Source organism: Microcaecilia unicolor, chromosome 8 (genome assembly GCF_901765095.1).
Source record: "Microcaecilia unicolor chromosome 8, aMicUni1.1, whole genome shotgun sequence".
NCBI lineage: Eukaryota > Metazoa > Chordata > Amphibia > Gymnophiona > Siphonopidae > Microcaecilia > Microcaecilia unicolor.
Genome location: NC_044038.1, coordinates 27,144,717 through 27,164,815, shown reverse-complemented (window position 1 = coordinate 27,164,815; position 20,099 = coordinate 27,144,717). Strand labels below are relative to the sequence as shown.

The following is a 20,099-nucleotide window of genomic DNA, read 5'->3' as shown; positions in this document are numbered from 1 at the left end:
AGGGGGGGCAGGAGGAGAGGAGGGTCGCTGGACATGGATGGCTGGAGGAGGGGTCCTGAGACCAGAGAGGTGGGGTGGGGGCACACACTCATTCACTGTCTCACATACACTCTCTGACACACTCTCTGTCTATCACACTCTATCTGTCACACACACAGACACTCTGTCTCTCACACACTCTCTCACACAAACACACACACACTCTGTCTCTCTCTCTCTCATTCTTTCTCTGACACACACACTCCGTCTCTCACACACACTCTCTCAAACATACACACAACGAGGAAAACCTTGCTAGCACCCGTTTCATTTGTGTCAGAAACGGGCCTTTTTTACTAGTTTACAATAAAACGTGCATGTGAAAGGACTCTCTTGTCTCTATATAAATGCCTTTCACTTGCTAATTATTATGTTGTAAAATAGGCCAGTTGAGACCATGTGATGTGTAGATAACTTGTATTTTAAAGACACTGTCTCCTCCCACCCCAGCAGGATGTGTCTTACCAGGAATCTTTCTCACCACCCGTATCTTAGATGCACCAAGTACTTTAAATCCACAGACTCTTTTGGTTGACATCAACCAAACAAAATCTAAACTCTTAAGAGACTGACGCATAAAGCTATGCATTAGGGCTCTGCAGTACAGGGTGCAAATTGGCTGTGTGCCGAAAAAACATGCACGAATGTGGGAGAGCACACTGGAAGCAAGCACAAGTAGGTCTGTGCTTGTGGCAGCTATATTTTGGCACACAAGAAAATTGTACGGGCACCCAGAGATGCATGTATGTACATCACAGCATATGCGCTGCAGCATCATTCTGTGCGTACAATTTTTGCAATACCAACGTTATTTATGTACAGATGTATGTGCAAGCAAGTCAAAGTGCCAACACACACTGTTAACTAACAGTCCAGCATTTCTTGGTTTCAGCGCACCTTCCCCACCCTTCAAAGAAGCCAGAAAAAATTGCAGGTCCTGTATGTTTGCAGTAAAGTGAAGAAATGGGCATAATATCCTCACTAGCACTGACTGCAGAAGGACATTTTATCCCTTTACTTCTCTCCAGGGCTTGTGTTAACACCAGTGTTAGTGACCTTTGGGTCTTTGGCACTCTGCACCTGTGCTGAATGTCTAATATATTGGTTACTTTGGAATTTAAATGTGCCATGAGCTGTCTACCCAAGGGTTTGTGTACACTTCATTGCATAGTTGTGAGTTCACTGAGAGGGTCTTTATCTCTTTCTGTTTTGGTGATCCTGAGCTATGCGTGGGCTACGAGTTTCGTAGGGCCACCTGGAGCTGCTGATTCTGTTTCTTGTGCTACAAGTGCTGATGATAATGAAACCTGTGTTTCAGGGAATAATACAAGCTGCGAATTACGTTTATGGAAGACTAATAAATGATGGCATATTAAACCAAGCTTTCACCATCGCTCCAGTAAGTTGTAAAAACTAACTTGTTTATAGCAACAACAAAAAAAAAGTTGCTGCAAGAGCCCCAATAGGCTCCATTTGTGATCCTCTTGTATGAGTCTTCTTACTCTGACTAGATCTTTCTCTTCTTTCTTCTCAGGAATACAAACTGGTTATAGTTGGCCACAGCCTGGGAGCTGGAGCTGCCTCTATTCTAGCCATATTGCTGAAAAATTCTTTTCCAACGCTGAGGTGCTATGCATTTTCTCCTCCAGGAGGCTTACTAAGGTAAAAGTAAAATCTTGCGCACAACCAGGGACCAATTTAAACCTCTTTTGGTTGGCAAGCGTCACCTGCCTAGAAAAGGATTTTTTGTTCTGGAGAAAGCCGGATCTGCCAGTCGAATGTACAGAGTAGGATTCTACTGACAGATTACAAACCTATGCGTGGGAGGCACATGCTGGAAGTTAATTTTGCCGGTTTGATTTTTGAATTTTTAAAAAGGCTGGCCAGTAATCCAAATTGGCTAATAATGCCTTTAACAAAGTTCTGAGTTCTGCATTATGTAGCATGTGAATTGAAACAGTACTAGAAAGAGCTAGGATAGGTTGATGGGTGTTTCCTTGTGGATTATTATTTAATAAACCTAGACTTGTTTAAAATGGTTACTATGGTACAGTGGTTGAGAGTTGCATGCTAATCTAAAGTAATGATCACTTCTTGTTTCTTTGAAATTCAGTTTACGGCAAGGACTTTTTTTTTTTCCAAAGATAGACCTGGAAATCTTAATGCTGGAAGAATCATCAGATATTGTGAAGAAATATTAGGCTGCAGGTCCTCTGGACAAATATCGCCTTTCTTTAGTGTCCATACCAGACCAGTCCAAAACCTGTGGGTTATGTCCATCAAGCCAGGGTCAGTGATGGGGCCTTAAAGCTTGCTTACAGATCGTCGTCCTTCCAACTTCAGCAGGCTTGGGGCCCCCAGTGACATGGGACAATTGCCCTGTTTGCCCACTCCTAATGCCTGCCCTGCATCAAGCAGTGGATGGAGACAAAGAAACAAAGTAGTTCTCTGTGATTTCCCCCTTAAGGGCCCCATACAGCCTTAAAATACTCAGTATTTCTCTATCTCCAGCAGCTGGTGATGGTCAGATCCTGGACTGGCCTGGCCAGGCCACAAATACTCCTCAACCAGTTTATGCTAGTTAGATTGAGCTAAGCTTCTATTCAACATTTAAGGAAAAGCTGTAAGTGAAGAGAATGTTTTGGGGAATACTTTGAAGTCTCCGGGTCCCTTCCCTATGACTCCCCCATGTTGCCCAGGAGGGATTTTGTCCTTGGGTTGAGGTGCCTTTAAATAAAGAAGTGCTTATGTGAGACTGGCTTATGGAACTGATAAAAATCTGATTTCCAATTGAGCATGGGGGGAGTCTTCATTATAATTCTGGATGAAGCTGAGGACGTTTTAATTTCTAGAGTGGAACACTCAGGTCTGAGTCCACCTCCCCACCACTCATTCCTGCCTTTACAGCAAGAACAATCTACCTTCAGGAAACTGCAAGTAGTTTCTTATTTATGCAGGGAGCTCTGTATCACGGTAGCATTTCCATTGTCCTTCTACCTTCTGTTTTGCCTTAAAGCAGGACAGACGAGCTGTTTCTGCCGGGGGGCTGCAGGTTCAGTTCCCTTGGGCTTAGATTAGCTGATTAGTCTGTTTTTTGGTCCTTCAGGACAGTGAAGCGTTAAATGTGGGGAAACTTTCGGGTTTCTTTCACAGATACCTGAAGATGGGACCAGATAGCTTGCCTTAATCTATCTATAGCAGAAGGATCACAATTTCAGAATCACGGTCTTCCATTGCTTCTTGTCATGTCTTAGATGTGGTTTGGTGACTGTGGGGACAGATTTTCTTCTATCCTGGTTATCTACAAGATCCTTCCTTCACTATTCTCTTCAGGGGTTTTAGAATTTTCTTCTACTTCCTTAGGCCTTCTTGACTTCTCCTGCAGGAGTATTCCATTTCTCCCAGAGTGTTCAGTCAAAGATTTAACTTCTCCAGTTACTCCCGAAGGGTGGTTCTTCATAGGTATGTTGTTCACCAGGTCATTCTGATTAGCTCCACACAGGGCAGGAAAGGATTTCTCTTTGCCAGAGGAACCTAACTTTTTTTTCTCTTCATCCTGCAGTCCTCCTGCTATCTATCTTCTCAATGTTTGAGAAAGTACCTCCACATCAAGCCTTAAGTACATGTCATCTTCTCCTTAGGAGCACTTCTTCTTGAGTAGCGTTTCATATGGGGTGCTTGCAGGGCTGAGTTGTCCAGTTCTGCTGGTACTTATGTGTCCTAGCCTTGTCCATTCCACAGTGCTTATCACTGTTTTACTTTCTTCTTCAGTGGACAGGAATCATTGGATCTTGGTTGTCTGTTTTGTTTTTTGTTTTTTTGTTTTTTGGGGGGGGGGGAACAACAACCATTGGCGTACTCTGTAGTACTCCAAGCTTCTGTATAATCCAGCATCCAAGTCAACCAGTAAGCATGTTCAGGGATTTCTTTAAGCTAGGGCTCATATCATGCCTTGATATTCAGCCTCCATTGAGGTGATTGCGATTGATACTGAGGATGTGTGGCCTGATGCAGCAGCTTTGTTTCAGCTGGGATTCCATTTTATGGAAGTCTGGAGGTACATTTCTTGGTGTTGCAAAACTGACCAGATCGAGAGTTCGCAATGGCAATCCTTTGGGATATATTTCCTTCCCTGGTCATTGGCCTAGAAGACTGGGATGCATGGATGCCATGTCACAGGACCCAGGCGTTGAACCAGTGGTGCTGGGTCCTCCCTCCTAAACACCTATATCCCTCTCCCTCCTTTCTTAACAGTAGGAGCCTCTCAGGCAGAATTCAACAGAGCAAGATTGCCTCCTTTATATGCTACGAGTCTATGCTATTTATGCTGTTATCTTCATTTCCCAAGGAAAGGTTAAGCACCTACAAAAAAAAAAAAAGTAAACTTCATAGTTCAACATTTCAAAACTTAAGCACTTGACTGCAAACTCTCAAAAATCTTAGTCGCTTCCAGCATTCCCTTTGATGAAAAATCAGAGTGCTTGTTAATCTTGGAGCTCCCATGGGTGATCTGGACTGTCATTCCCTCAATCGTTCCACTCTGGAGGGCAAGGGTGTGCCAAGTTTGTTGAGTTGTACCAGTTCGCATCTCTCCTGGCATTTTTGCTTTAGCTTAAGAGCAGGCAGGCAGGCAGGCAACAGGTGCCAGATGCTTGGGGGGGGGGGGGGGGGAATTTTTTCTACCTCTTCCTTCCAATATGCCTGGGAAACTAAAGAGATGACACAACTGGTAGGTCAACCCAGGTCACTCTGCTGATTCATCTGATATGGTTCAGGAGCAGTCACGCAAATAGGTGTTATGCTTCCTCCATAGTTTCCAGTAGATCTGGAAATCAGTAAGGTGACACCCTGCAGCTAATCCTGAGGTTTTCAGTGTTTAACTGCTGTTTTTGATGCTACACTTCTAGAGCTATGGACCTGATCTACCCTAAGGGTTCAGGGCATGCTACAGTATAAGCTGGTGGCCTTGGTTGTCATTTCAGTTTTGAGGTGTCAGTCTTAAAGCTCTGAATTGTTTAACATTGTCGTCGGTTTCTAATCCAGTGTCCAGTATGTTCTCTTCTAGGAGTGGGTGGCATAAGACATTTAGTACTGGTCTATAGTATACTGTTCTGTCATCTTGCAGGAGTTTGTTCCACTTTACATAGTAACATAGTAGATGACGGCAGAAAAAGACCTGCACGGTCCATCCAGTCTGCCCAAGATAAACTCATGTGTATACCTTACCTTGATTTGTACCTGTCTTTCTCAGGGCACAGACCGTATAAGTCTGCCCAGCAGTTTTTCCTGCCTCCCAACCACCTGTCCCGCCTTCCATCACCGGCTCTGGCACAGACCGTATAAAAGTCTGCCCTCCCCTATCCTCGCCTCCCAACCACCAACCCCTCTTCCCCCCACCTGCTCTGCCACCCAATTGTAGCTAAGCTTCTGAGGATCCATTCCTTCTGCATAGGATTCCTTTATGCACATCCCATGCATGTTTGAATTCCGTTACTGTTTTCATCGCCACCACCTCCCGCGGGAGGGCATTCCAAGCATCCACCACCCTCTCCGTGAAAAAATACTTCCTGGCATCTTTTCTGAGTCTGCCCCCCTTCAATCTCATTTCATGTCCTCTCGTTCTACCGCCTTCCCATCTCCGGAAAAGATTTGTTTGCGGATTAATACCTTTCAAATATTTGAACGTCTGTATCATATCACCCCTGTTCCTCCTTTCCTCCAGGGTATACATGTTCAGGTCAGCAAGTATCTTAAGGCCTTCTGCCTTTGTTTTCATGGAAGACCACTAAGGGCGTTTCCTCCCAGCAGCTGACTGAAGTATTCTCTTTCTATGTAAAGATAGGAGAATCATTTTCTTTTTCTGTTTGTGGCACGCTCTGCCAGATTACAAAATATTCCCCTGAGAACCAGGGGAACTAGGTTCAATTCCTACTGCAGCTTTTTGTGACTCTGGGAAAATCACTTAACCCGCCATTGCCCCAGATAGGAAAAAGAAGTACTTGTATGTAATATGTAAACCGCTTTGATTGTAAACACAGAAAGGAGGTATGTCAAATCCCATTCATCCCCTTTTCCTTTCTGTGTTTAAAAAGTTAATCGTTTTCTTTCTTACCAATCTTTTGGTGTCTGAGATGTTTTAAGGACACCTATTTTTTTTTCTCTCTGGTCTATCATGGTTTGTTGTTGCACTCACAACTTAGTTGATTCCTTGTACTGCTTTCAACCTTTGAGGTTCAACTTTAGTCAGACAGGGATTTAGTGTCCCACCCTATTTGAGAACAGCTTTGCTACTTCCCACAGGTTCTGGACTGGTCTGGTATGGGTGCTAAGGAAGGAGAAATTCTCACCTGATTAATTTCCTTTCATTAGTCCTACCAGACCAGTGTCAAAATTCTCCTTTGGTGAATATTAATCAGCATGCATCCTTTCTGAATTGTCTTACTGTTTTATTATCACTTCTTAGTTCAAGGTGATTTCTGTTTTTCTCTTCCTCTAACTGACCTCATTAAACATTGAGGCACCTCTTAATGCAGTTGGAGAACTGTGGGACAGTATTACATAAGAAGGACTTCTTGGATACACCATTTGTCCAGAAGTGTTTGATCTTGAGTCAGCTTCTGACCCAGTTGGAGATCTGTGTGTCAGTAGAGTACAACAATGCCTTGTTGGGAAAAATTGTTACATAAATACAATGTTTGGTAATAAATATGCTCCATTGCATGGTCATTCAAAATACTGAGAATTCTAAGGCTGCTTGGTGCCTTTAAGGGCGTCACACTTTGTCTGCTGGTTCACAGACGTAACCTACATGTTCTGGTCTGGTTTGGTAGGACTAAAGGAAAGAAGATTATTGGGTAAGACATAATTTCTCCATTTGTTTTGGAGCAGCACACCCAGACTTACTATGCAACATTTTCATATTTAAAGCATTCCAGGTGTGACTTTATTTTTCATTTTACTCTTTAAAGCACCCAGTTTCTAGTACACTGCAATTCTATCATATCCACCCTCTCTGTTCTCACCTCTTAGGTAATGGCTCTCACCAAGGGTGTAGCAAGACTTCTTTATAATACAAAAATCCTAAGTTATTAGTTTTGCTGGAATGGAAATTGACTTGGGTTTGTTTAATTTACTCTTTTGCTAGCAGCTCCCCCTCCTGCTTTTGGGCAACTAGCTCAGTCACAACCAGGGCTGAGATCCTGCTCCCAAGTCAACCCAGTCTTTGCTGTGATATATCTTGTCTGTGGGCCACACACTATAGAGCTGCTTCTAAATTCTTCCAGTCCAGCTGCTGGGTGACACTGTTGTGGAAATGACTGGAACTCCTTTAGGTCTATGCTTCATGAGGGGTGATAAAGGCTGCCTTTAACATCCCTGGCTGAATCCACCTTGGGGCCTCTTCCTGACATCATATTGCCACATGGCCAGACTGGGTTTGATATAGTTTTGGAATAGTAACTATTTTTACCTTGATGGAGAAACATATATTTCATATGGAAAGCTACTACTACTGAAAAAGGTGCGAGTTAGATCCTAATAAATAATAAATCCTAAAATGTTATTTTGCTTCATAGCAAGCCCCTTGCTGATTACTCCAAGGACTTTATAGTAACTGTCGTTGTTGGAAAGGATTTTATTTCAAGGTAAGGATAAAGAGGTTTGAATTATAAGTTTTAGACAATATTTTGCAGTGGGAAACTAAAACTTTCTTTACCTTGATTTGTCTACTTAACAGGCTGAGCATGCCTAACATGGAAGACTTAAAGAACAGAATATTAAGGATGGTTGTCAACTGCAATAAACCTAAAGTAAGAAAATCTATTTCCTGTAAGGCAAAATACTTAAAAAAAAAAAAAAAAAAAAAGTTTCCACAAAGTGGTGAACATAGTTGATTAACTGATGGCTTTACTGTGTTCATGTGTTTATTTCTAACATTATTTGGTTTAATATTACACACAGTGTGGACATAGGATTTGTCCCCTACACTGTTCTCTCACCGTATTAGTAGCATGGCCAGTTCTTTCTGCTCCAACTGTGATTGAGATGGGCATTCAGGTGTTGACAGAGCTGAGGGCCCCTGTGACTTTCCTACCAGCAGAAACCATGGCCATCTTGGCTGCCGGCCACGTATCTCTGTGCAGTGCATCTCAGCAGGGAATAGATTCCCGAGATGCAAAGATCATGGGCTGTGTGCAGAAAGAACTGGCCTCCCATGTAAGTACTTTAGCAGCCAGTGGAACAAAGATCTTGTGAACAGGGGTAAAGGGGGAACACACAGATCTTGCTCCAAGGAGATGAGGGGTCGTACATTTTTTATTTATTTTTTTATTTTATTTTTTTTTTGTTACATTTGTACCCCGCGCTTTCCCACTCATGGCAGGCTCAATGCGGCTTACATATTATATACAGGTAAATACCCCAGAATGTCAATACCCGTGCATGAGGAGGTTAGGGGTTCCCATTCCCACTTTTGTTCTGGAGGGTGACTGGTGGTTTGGGGAGGAGGAGGGCTATTCCTCCACCCCTAGACCCTTTCTCAAGAGGAGGGAGAGATCTTATCAGAGAATGATGAGTTGGCCATGATTTACTTTTCTCAGACTGTCTCCTCTCTGTTAATGACTGAGGCCCCGATCAAGGAAGAGGCAGATAGCAACTCAATTTTGGAGGGTTTGTGAAAGCTTGGCAAGTCTTTTTTTTTTTTTTTTTTTTCCCCCTCCACAAGGTTCTTTAAACAATGGTCCTTGCGCAATGGGAGGCAACAGAAGTGGTGTGGAATGATAGCATGTTTATGGGGAATATCGCTGCCAGGGGAAGATTTAAATCAACTGTTCTGTGTTTTCAAAATTGATGCTCTGGTGACAGCAGTGACCAGAAAGACCACTATCCCAGTGGAGAATGACTTAGTCTTGAAGGATTTACAAGCTAGAAAGGTCAAGGTACTCTTGAAGCTAGTGTTTGCATCTTTGGTGCTGGGAGTACATGCATAAATCTGAAGGGATGCATAGCCTGAGTATTCCTCGTATGCTAGAATCTCCTGAGATAGCATGTCTGGAGTCCAGGGTGGCCTTTTTATTGGATGGCCTCATCAGGATCAAGGCTTCCGCTCTAGTAGTGTTGGTTTATTAGAGACTGTTATCACGCACATCAAAAAAGATATCTGCATGGCTTACAGTGCTAAAATATGCAAGAGATAGGAAATAGGAAAAGGGGAAGACTAGTACAGGGAGGGAGGAAACAGAACTCCATTCTTTAATAGAAAGATGGGTAATAGCTGGTAACAGAAGAAGGGAAGTAGGACTAAACTGGCTGTCAGACTGTGTCTCAGGAGTAATTGTGGCTCCGAAATTAGTTGATTCAGCCTCCAAGCGCAGCTCAGGAAGCTTCCTTGTAGGGTAAAATAGTAGATGATGGCAGATAAAAGACCTATATAGTCCATCCAGTCTGCCTGAGAAGATAAACTCATTACATAAGGTATGATGTGATACTCCATATGTATTCCTGATCTTGATTTATCGATTCCATTTTCAGGGCATAGACCTTAGAATTTTGCCCAGGACTGTCCTTGTTCCGGTAACGGAATTCAAACATGCGTGGGATGTGCATAAAGGAATCCTGTGTAGTAGGAATGGATCCTCAGAAGCTTAGCCAAAATTGGGTGGCGGAGCAGGTGGGGGAAGAGAGGTTGGGAGGCGAGGATAGTGGAGGGCAGACTTATACGGTCTGTGCCACAGCCGGTGATGGGAAGCGGGACTGGTGGTTGGGAGGCGGGAAATACTGCTGGGCAGACTTGTACGGTCTGTGCCCTGAAAAAGGCAGGTACAAATCAAGGTAAGGTATACACATATGAGTTTATCTTGTTGGGCAGACTGGATGGACCATGCAGGTCTTTTTCTGCCGTCATCTACTATGTTACTATGTTTTCTGATGTAAACTTCTGAAGTTGTCGTCATATCCCCTGAAAGCTCCACTCCAGCCCATCCACATCTATCCAGCCATGATGAAGGCACAGACTAGAAGTCCACCCAGTACTGGCTTTGCTTCCCAAAGGTGTGAGGAAAATGTAAATAAATAAAAATTACCAGTATTGCCACCTAGTCTCCGCTAAGCTTCTTTGGATCGATTCCTTCTAAACAGGATTCGTTTGTGTTTATCCCACACATTTTAAAAATTCAGTTATGGTTTTCATCTCCACCACCTCCTGTGGGATGGCATTCCAGGTATCCACCATCCTCTCAGTGAAAAAATACTTCCTAACATTATTTCATTCAATTTCAAATCATGTCCTCTAGTTCTATCATTTTCCTGTGAACATCTGTATGGGGAGACTTTGAAGTTAATCAAGGACTTGAGTGAAGCAAGACTTCCAAGGACCTTGCTCTTACATTCGTGAGAAGGTTTTCCAGAATATCTTATCTCTAATGTAGTCATTTCTTACTTGAATAGATGGGTGTCTTTTCTAAATATATGATGGGCTGGTTCAAGAAGAACCAGCCCTTTTTATGAGGCTGAGAATGGATGCAGGCCCTCGTCCATAGAAAGCAAGAGTATGCAATGAGTGTTGGTGGGCCCAGTCAACATTTCAGCAGGTGGGGAGGTTGTTTCTTTCTCTATAATATCACCAAAAACCAGCCTTTCCTTTCCCACTAAGCCATACCTCCCCCCTTCGGTCTGTTCAAAATTCTGCTGCACTACTTATATTCCACCAGTGTTGCTATGCTCATATTAGCCCTCTCCTTATGTCACTTCATTGACTTCCTATGTGTTTCCGCATACAGTTCAAACTCCTCTTATTGACTTACAAGTGCATTCACTATGCAGCTCCTCGGTACCTCTCTACTCTCTCCCTACACTCCTCCCTGTGAACGCTGTTCATTAGGTGAATCTCTCTTATCTGTACCCTTCTCCTCCACTGCCAACTCTGTACCTTTTATCTTGCTGTACCATATGCCCGGAATAAACTTCTTTAGCTAGTATGTCAAGCTTCATTTCATCTCTGGTCGCCTTCAAATCTAGGCTAAAAGCCAACCTTTTGAGGCTGCTTTTAACTTCTAACTTCTATTCACATGCTCAGTACCTATGTCTGTTTTATCATTCCCACCTTAAGTAATTCCCTTATCCCTTAATTGTCCTGATTAGATTGTAAGCTCTGTTGAAAAGGCACTGTCTTTTCATGTTCAAGTGTACAGCGCTGCATACTTCTAGTAGCACTATAGAAATGATTAGTAGTAGTAGCAGCCTTCACCTGTTTTATTCAGAGTGGGCCTATATTGCATTGATTTGCTTGGTTCTTGTAATGATCCAGCAAGGGTACGCTTTGGAATTCATAGAACATCTTTCTGGTGCTTCTTTAGGTTCCCCATGTGAATTAAGACCTCAAAACAAAGGCAGTGGTTGAAACTCTACAACACTTGCTTCAGTTAGGGGCAATAATCCCAGTTCCACTGGAAGAACACAGTTTGAGTCCCTATTCCATTCATTTTGTGATTCCCAAGAAAGGAGGTTTGTACCAGAGCCACATTGGACCTCAAGGGAGTCAACTCTGCTATTCTATATGGAGACCTGATAGTTGGTGATTGTGGTGGTTAGGGAGGGTGAATTTCTTTCCTCATTTGGCCTGTTCAAGGCCTACCTTTTCATCCTAATTTGGGAATAGCATCGGAAGTTTTTTGTGTCTATATTCTTAGCAAGCATTGTCAGAGCCCTGTCCGTCAATTTGGCCACAGCTCTGGAAACCATCTTAAAGGTCTTGATGGTTGTTTTGGCCTTCTTGTGCTGGAAAGTATAAGTGTGCATCCATTCTTGGATGATTGGTTGATCTGGGTGGACTCGGAGGAGGAAGCCAAAGCATCCACTACAATGGGACTCAGGTGTTAGAGAACCTCAGTTTGGGTAATGAATTATATGAAAAGCAGTATTTTGCCCTCCCAGTCTCTAGAGTACCTAGGGGCTCAGTTCAGTACCAATATCTGCAAGGTCTCCCTGACCAAGGATAGAATGAACAATTTGCTCAATTCCAGGCTTTTTGTGCCCAAGCGGCTCTGAGATCCTGGGATTCTCTTCAGCTCCTAGGATCCATGGTGGTAACTCTGGACTTGGTTCCTTGGGCAAATGTGCACACAAGGCCCCTCCAGTGGGCTTCCCTAACCAGATGGGTCTCCCCCCCCCCCCCACCCCCCTCACAAAATAGGCATTCACCTTTCCTTATTCCTTGTCTTGGTGGCATGGACCTATAGCCTCCCCATTGAATAGTCATCACGACCAATATTAGTCTTTCAGGTTGGGGGGGGGCTCACTGTCAGGATCAAATAGCACAGGAATTTTGGTCCCACAAGGATGCTGCCTGGCCCATCAAGAGACTGGCAGTCACAGCCGTGCACCTAACATTGTACAAATTATTCCTCTGTTGGTGTTAACCAACAGAAGCCGAACTACTGACAACATGACAACAGTGGCCTACATCAACTGGCAAGGGGGTATGAAAAATACAGCAGTAGCTTTGTAGATTACCTCTTCTGTTAGTGGGTGGAGAGCCATTTTGTGACCATTTTGGTGGTATACATTGCAGGAGTAGAAAACAAATGGACAGATTTCTTCAGTTGGAGCATGTTGGATCTCAGCTGGGCCCCTGGGCATTCCAGATGCTGGTGGATTGCAAGGGATCGCCAGTATTTGACTTGATGGCATCACTCAGGAACACCAAGGTCACCCAGTTTTTCAATAGCAGAAGGAAGCCAAGTGTGCTGATACAGCCATGGCCTTGAGAGTCTACTATATGTGTTTCCCACTTGTCCACTAATCAACCATGTAGTGTACAGAATAGCAAGCTATCCTTTCCTGGTTATACTGGTGGCTACAGATTGGCTTCTGTGACTGTGATGTGCTGATCCGATCAGATTGCTAATTAGTATTTAGAGACCAGGACTGCTCGAACAAGATAATTTTCCTCATAGAGGACTGGTATTCCTGGCCCATGAAAGGCAGCTCTTAATGCACAAAGATTATTCTTCTTTGGTGGTGGCCATGCTCCTGAAGGCATACACAGGGCTTCCACCTCTGGCCTGTATAAGGGTCTTGTATGATTTTGAGGTCTGGTATGAAGGCCAGGGCTCCTATGTGCAAAGAGCAGGTGTTTACTTGGTTCTAGCCTTTCTGCAATGAGGATGACTGGTCTGAGCCTTAAGGGTACAGATAACTGCTCTGTTCTTTCACCAAGATGGGTGGAAGGTGTTAATGCTTTGTGGTTCATATGGAGGTTGCGCTTTTTTTTGTGGGGTGTGAAACGGATATATGTTAGGCAATGGTGCCATAATGGGGTCTTATCTTGGTCTTGAATTCATTGGCGGGACCACCCTTAAAACCTTTGAAGTACATTATTGTTAAGAATTTCTTGTTGAAAATAGTGTTGACTGCTATCTGCTCAGCCTGGCTTATGTCAGAGTTGCAGGCCATCTTTTGTAGGGATCCTTTCCAGCAGACTCTCTCTCTTTTTTTTTTTTTTTGCCTAGATGTTCTCATTTTTCCATCTTAATCAGTCTGTCTTTTGACCTTCTCTAGGGAGGATCAGGACAGCCACAAGGTACTGCATTCTTTGGATGTTACTTCAGTACTTGAATTTGACAGATTCCTTTTATAAGGTATAATCATCTCTTTGTCCTACACTGTGGTCTTGTCCTACACTGTGGTCTGTGAAAAGGGGAAATGGCCTCTCTCCCAGTGGAATAAAGAGGCTATTGGAATGGTGTATCTTTTGACCCACCCAGATTCTGTGTGGTATTCAAGTATATTCCACAAGGGCTCAGACAACATCCTAGGCAGAGGCTATAGTAGTCACCCCAGAGGATGCATTCTTGTATTACACATTACAGGTTAGATACCAGGCACCATTTGGAAAGGGCTGTCCTTAGGAGGCCCTTGTCTTCCTCCCACCCTGATCATTAAATCTTAGGTAAGTCCCACTTGTCTGGACTAGTTTAGTAGATTAATAAGGAAGGTAAAATTTGGTCACCTGCTAATTTCATTTCCTTGAATCCTGCTAGACCAGTCGGGAACCTGCTCAGGAAGTCTATTTAGGTTATGTTTTTTATTGTAGTCTTGATATACCGCCTTAGCTTAAAAAAAAAAAAAGGTCAAAGTGGTGTACAAATTACAACATTAAAAACAGAAAGGAACTCCATTTAAGATAGTAAAGAGACATTCACACAGAGAGAAAAGGAATAGAACGAAAAGAGGGAGTAGGGGACACAGATTTCAAATACTGTGTCTTTGTATTCAGGGAGCAGGTTCTAGTCTCATGGCTATGCTAGCAAAGGTTGGAGACTACATCCCTCTTGTGTGATGGGTTTGTTTGTAAGATTGTTCAGGTATGGTTGGTGGTTTGAGTCTTGACTTTGGCAAAAGTATACCGGAGATTTCCAGATCGGCACCAATCTTTATACAGATAATAACACTGCTGAAAGTCAGTGTTCTCTGCCTCCATCTGCTGGTTAGGGAGCACAGTTTATTAACCGGTCTTGTCTAGCAAAATGAAAGAAAAAGATTAGCAGGTAAAACCAAATTTCATCATTGGTTATGCAATTAAGATCCCAAAGTCATTGACGAATGGAACTGTTAATCCTGGGGCATTCATTAAACTCTAGCAACTTGTGCAGTCCTGTAGCATTAGCTGAGTTAGATTCTGAAGATCTCATCATTACTGGATATACCTGCCTCTTGTTAGAATACTATGTAGTTTTGTACACAAGCACTAAACCCACATGCTAGTTTCAGTAGAGTGGAAAGTGTTGTCAAGCTATTAGTTCTATTAGACAAATACATAATATGGTCAAGTCATCTTTATTGAATATTTTACAAAAAAAAGTACAACATAGTTCAGTAACATCAGGTCACAAATACAGAGCAAAAACAAATACATAACAAAAGTATAAAATAAAAATAAAATCAAGAATAATGACTACAACAATGTCATCAAGGAGGATACAATCAACAATAGAATGATTTGGTCAACTAGTGAGACTCTGTGGAGCAAACATTTTTGAGAGGTTTTCATGTTTGCAAAAATTAATTAGGATCCCCCCCTCTCACCAACCTTATTCAACCTAATGATGATACCTTTAGCCAAATTTCTAGCTAATCAAAACCTCAATCCCTACATATATGCAGACGATGTCACAATTTACATCCCGTTCAAACATGATTTAAATGAAATCACCAACGAGATCAACCAAAGCCTCCAAATCATGCACACCTGGGCGGATGCATTCCAACTAAAACTTAACGCAGAAAAAACACAATGTCTTGTACTCCCCTCTCAACATAACACAAAAAACTTCTCCACCATAATCACACCATACTGTTCTCTTCCTGTCTCACAAAACTTGAAAATTCTTGGGGTTACTATTGATCGAAACCTCACTCTCGATAACCACATGAAGAACACGATGAAAAAGATGTTCCACGCCATGTGGAAACTCAAAAGAGTAAAACCTTTCTTCCCGAGATACATCTTCCGTACCCTGGTACAGTCAATGGTAATAAGCCATCTGGACTACTGCAACGCACTGTATGCTGGCTGCAAAGAACAGACTATCAAAAAAACTCCAAACAGCCCAGAATACCGCCGCCAGACTCATATTTGGAAAAACTAAATATGAAAGTGCAAAACCCCTAAGAGAGAAACTTCACTGGCTCCCACTTAAGGAACGCATTGCGTTCAAGATCTGCACAATTGTACACAAAATCATTCATGCAGACGCCCCTATCTACATGCTAAACCTCGTGGACCTGCCTCCCAGAAACGCCACAAGAACATCCCGCAAATTTCTCAATTTGCACTTCCCCAGCTGTAAAGGACTAAAATAAAAGCTGATGCATGCCACCACCTTCTCTTACACGAGCACGCAGGTATGGAATGCATTACCTACAGACCTGAAATCAGTTGTCGAAATAAATAACTTTTGCAAATCTCTGAAGACACATTTCTTCAACCAGGCCTACAAAGAGAACCAATAGCTTCACTAATCCACTTTACCAACCCACCCAGCCATGAAAGTCCACCTTCTATACTCACCCGCCTAATCACTTCCTTCATTCTTTCTTCCCTTACTCAATCTCTGCACATTACTAATTGTATCTGATATCCTGGAATGATAATGTCATAACAAAACTATGTAAGCCACATTGAGCCTGCAAATAGGTGGGAAAATGTGGGATACAAATGCAATAAATAATAATAATAATAATAATTAGTTATTTGTCTTCTCAGCTAAGCGAGCTTCATATTTGTAAAATAAACATAAGGAGTTCTACCAAAAGAGTATGTTAAACTTTTGTATTATCTTTCCATTTGGTTTTTCAAAGCCAGTGATAGCATGGCATTAAATAATTTACAATGTTTAGGGTGAATATGCTCTTGACAGGCAATCGATCTAAAGATCACAGTTCTGTAGGTCAGTGGAAAAGACAAATTAAAAATCATACTAAGGGCCTCTTTTGCAAAGCTGCACTAGTGGCATATGAGAGGAAGCCCATAGGAATTGTCATTTGCCGCACCGGGAGTCGGCAGCGTGACTTTGTAAAAGAGGCTCTAAGTTTTTTAAAAGATTGCAGATTAGGACAAGTAAAGAGCATAAATGTTCCAATTGCAGACTTGCAGGACCAACGAACAACCATATCTCAAACAAATAATTATTACCTGAATTGGTTATTACTCTATTTACCATTAACCTTCTCTTTGCTTCATGTACAATTTCTCATTCATAATAGATTTTCTAAATGTTAAACATCCATAGCTATCCCGGTATGTTGTAAAATTGGATTCTTACAACAAATTACTTTCTTATGCATTATTCTTTGGTATGTATCCTATACTGTTTATTGTAAGCCACATTGAACTCAGAAAAGCTGAGACTACTGGTCTATTGGATTTCATCCAAAATAAGGACCATTGTTTATCAATAATAGAAATATTAAGTTCAGTAGACCATGGTCCTTGTAAAGTGAGGTTACGAGTATCATGGGTAGTTAAAAAAGCAGATTGTAAAACTGAGAAGCTAGTTAGATTGGGATAAATTCTTAATAAAGACTTGCACAATTTCTGGTGAAGCATTATCAAGAATTTAAGTACCCAAGGGATAAATACTACCCACACAGTCAATCAAGTTCAAATAGTCCAGGACTCTGGGCATACCAAGATCCATTGGGTTTTTTGGATATCCACAATGAATATACATGATTGGCATGCAGATCTATTTGTCATGCATATGGATATCCTGAAAACCTGATGGGACTTGGTGTGCCCAGAGGACTGGGTTGAGAAGCCCTGAAATAGACCAATGAAATCTCGATCCTGAAACGATGATGCCCTTACAGTTCAAAGAAAACAAAACAAATTCCAAGTTACGTTCACAACAATGACATCCGTTCAAGTTCATGATTCAGTCCCACTTGGTTGTACAGTTTTTACCTGGTGACTGAAAGCTGATTTCCCTGAGGTAGAGCTTTTTTTGCTCGAAACACGATCATATCGGGACTGGAGAGAGTGTGGTGCTGACATTTACATTGAACTGCAAGTGCATTTATTATTTGAAGGTAATGACACTTGCACATGGATATTTTCAGATGGGAATTATTTGGTTCTTGGACCTATGATTAGAGCTGTTAATTTGTCTTAAATATAAGCTCATCTATAGCTCACTATTTTATGATGGCCCTCTAATTTTTTAATAACTATTTTCTGCTACATTATTTTTTATTGGGGTATTTTTGATAATTTTAGAATATTTACAATATGTCTTTATTTTTGATACATTCAGAATATTTAAGGTACGGACAGAACACGGCTGTGAATTTTGTGTTAATAGGCTAGGACCAGGGTTTCTGGATTTAGAAATGTAGGAATCTTGCTTTGCATTAACTACTACTACTATTTAACATTTCTAGAGCGCTACCAGGGTTACGCAGCGCTGTACAAAAACAAATAAGGACAGTCCCTGCTCAAAGGAGCTTACAATCTAAAGGACAAAGAGTGCAGACAATCAAAATTGGGACAGTCTAGATTTCTTGGGTAGAGGTACAATAGTTAGGTGCCGAAAGCGACATCTTTTCATGTATTGAATTTTGTACTTTTCAAAAACTGCATTTTATTGATTTGTTGTAAGCTGCTTTGGACAGTTGTTTGAGATAGATAAGATGGGGTATGAACGTAGCATAACATACGCTATTGTATTCTTTACTGTGAAAAACTGAAGTGTACATATACCACTTTATACAGCTCTAAAGTGAAGCTTTTCTTTCCTTGCTTTGTGGACAGTATCGGATCCTGCTGCAGGGTTGCTGGTATGAGATGTTTGGAGGTAATCCTGATGACTTCCCAACAGAGCTGGATAGACAGAGCCAGGCTGCTCTATCCCAACCTCTTCTAGCTGAAGAAAGTTTGACTCGTCAATCACCTTCTTACAATACTCTCTTTGAAGGGTCTCCGCTAAATTCACCTTCTCAATATCCTCTTCTGTACCTTCCTGGGAGGATCATCCATATTGTAGAAAAGAGCCGAACAGGAAGGTAAGTGACTGACTAAAGCCCAGTTTTTAATCTGTCGTATGATAAAGGTCAGTGAATGCATAGTGGATGTGTAGCAGCACTTTTAATATAGCTGACTTGAGAAATACTTGTAAAAGAGAATGTAGTGCTGTGCTGTAGGGCAGGCTTGTAGGGAAATACACAACAACAACAAACCAGCAAAGTGCTTATGAGAGCTGTTGCAGGGGACTATTTGATCAGTATCCTTCCTTAAAAGCTCAACAAAGAGTTACAAGTCCCCATTTTATCTGTGGAAGAATATACAGTGCCAAAAGCACTATATGGGGGAATGGGATTTGATATACCATCTTTCTGTGGTTACATCAAAGCAGTTTACCTATTATGTTCAGGTACTTATTTTGTACTTGGGGCAGTGGAAGGTTAAGTGACTTCGCCTAGAGTCACAAGGAGTTGCAATGGGACTTGAGCCCAGTTCCCCTGGTTCTCAGGTCACTGCACTAACCATTAGGCGTCTTCTGTGTTAAGTCAATTTTATTAAAAACAAAAAAATAGGCACCTATATATTTTTATAAAATACTAGAGTTAGTGGGAGAAATTGCTCCTACGTTGCAGGTAAAAGGAGAAATTAGACCTTACCTGCTAATTTGCTTTCCTTTAATCCCTCCGGACCGGCCCAGTATTTTCTCAGTCTCCACCTGCTGGAAGGCGTGCACAACCCATCATTCCAATCCTGGGCCGGTCTGGAGGGATGCGAAGGAAATGGCCCTGTTTATAATTAAGTATACATGAAAATTAGTATACTCGTTTGAACTCTAAATTCTGCCCCTGTACATGTCTCCTGTCAGAGAGCTCAGTGTCGCATTATCTCATGTACTTTTATGCCAGTCAGAATTTGATAAGAGGCCATTTTACTCATACACACAGAAATTACTTTAGAGAACTACCTCCTATATGCCCATGGGGACCATGTCTACCAACATTTAATGACGTTGACATCTGTATTTGGTAGATACTTATTCATTCTCCTCTTGAAAAACAAGTGTTTGTTTACCAATTGTCCAACAACACAAGCATTTTAGACCCACTGATCTTCGTGGGTTGCTTGAAGGGAACATCATTTTTTTCCTTCATTTATTTTTAAGTTTCAAGCTTATTGATTTATTCTTCCAATGGCTGCACCGTCATGGGGGTTTATATCAATTAGAAAAAAAGAATTAAAAAGTTACATTAGAAATATAAGGTGTGAAAAATAAAAGAAAGTTGCAGCACACTAAACAGATTGCATCTTAATTCTGGCTCTTGTTCTTTTATTTTTCCAAATAGGCAGTAATATTAAATATGCCCAGTGGAGCTTTTGTAGATTGTTTCAAACTGCATTTGGTGAGATGTTATTGTAACCATATAGAGCAGAGTGCTGGTAAGGACAAAATGTAGGCAAAACTGACCTCTGCTATGGAACAAATCATTTATGTATATATTACTGCCCACTGTAAAAGGGCCCCTATATCATTCCAGCCCCATAT

General features: G+C 41.8%; 1 protein-coding gene across 2 annotated transcripts in view; it reads left to right on the top strand.

The window, feature by feature from the left end:
• The window catches only part of DAGLB (diacylglycerol lipase beta), a 65,868-nt gene that overhangs the window by 42,564 nt on the left and 3,205 nt on the right, over nt 1-20,099 (top strand). For both annotated transcript variants that reach the window (XM_030211688.1, XM_030211687.1), the window contains 5 exons: nt 1,358-1,438; nt 1,574-1,701; nt 7,614-7,682; nt 7,775-7,847; nt 18,347-18,597. In XM_030211688.1, the coding sequence (XP_030067548.1) occupies nt 1,358-1,438; nt 1,574-1,701; nt 7,614-7,682; nt 7,775-7,847; nt 18,347-18,597 (602 nt within the window). The remainder of the gene's footprint in view (nt 1-1,357; nt 1,439-1,573; nt 1,702-7,613; nt 7,683-7,774; nt 7,848-18,346; nt 18,598-20,099) is intronic.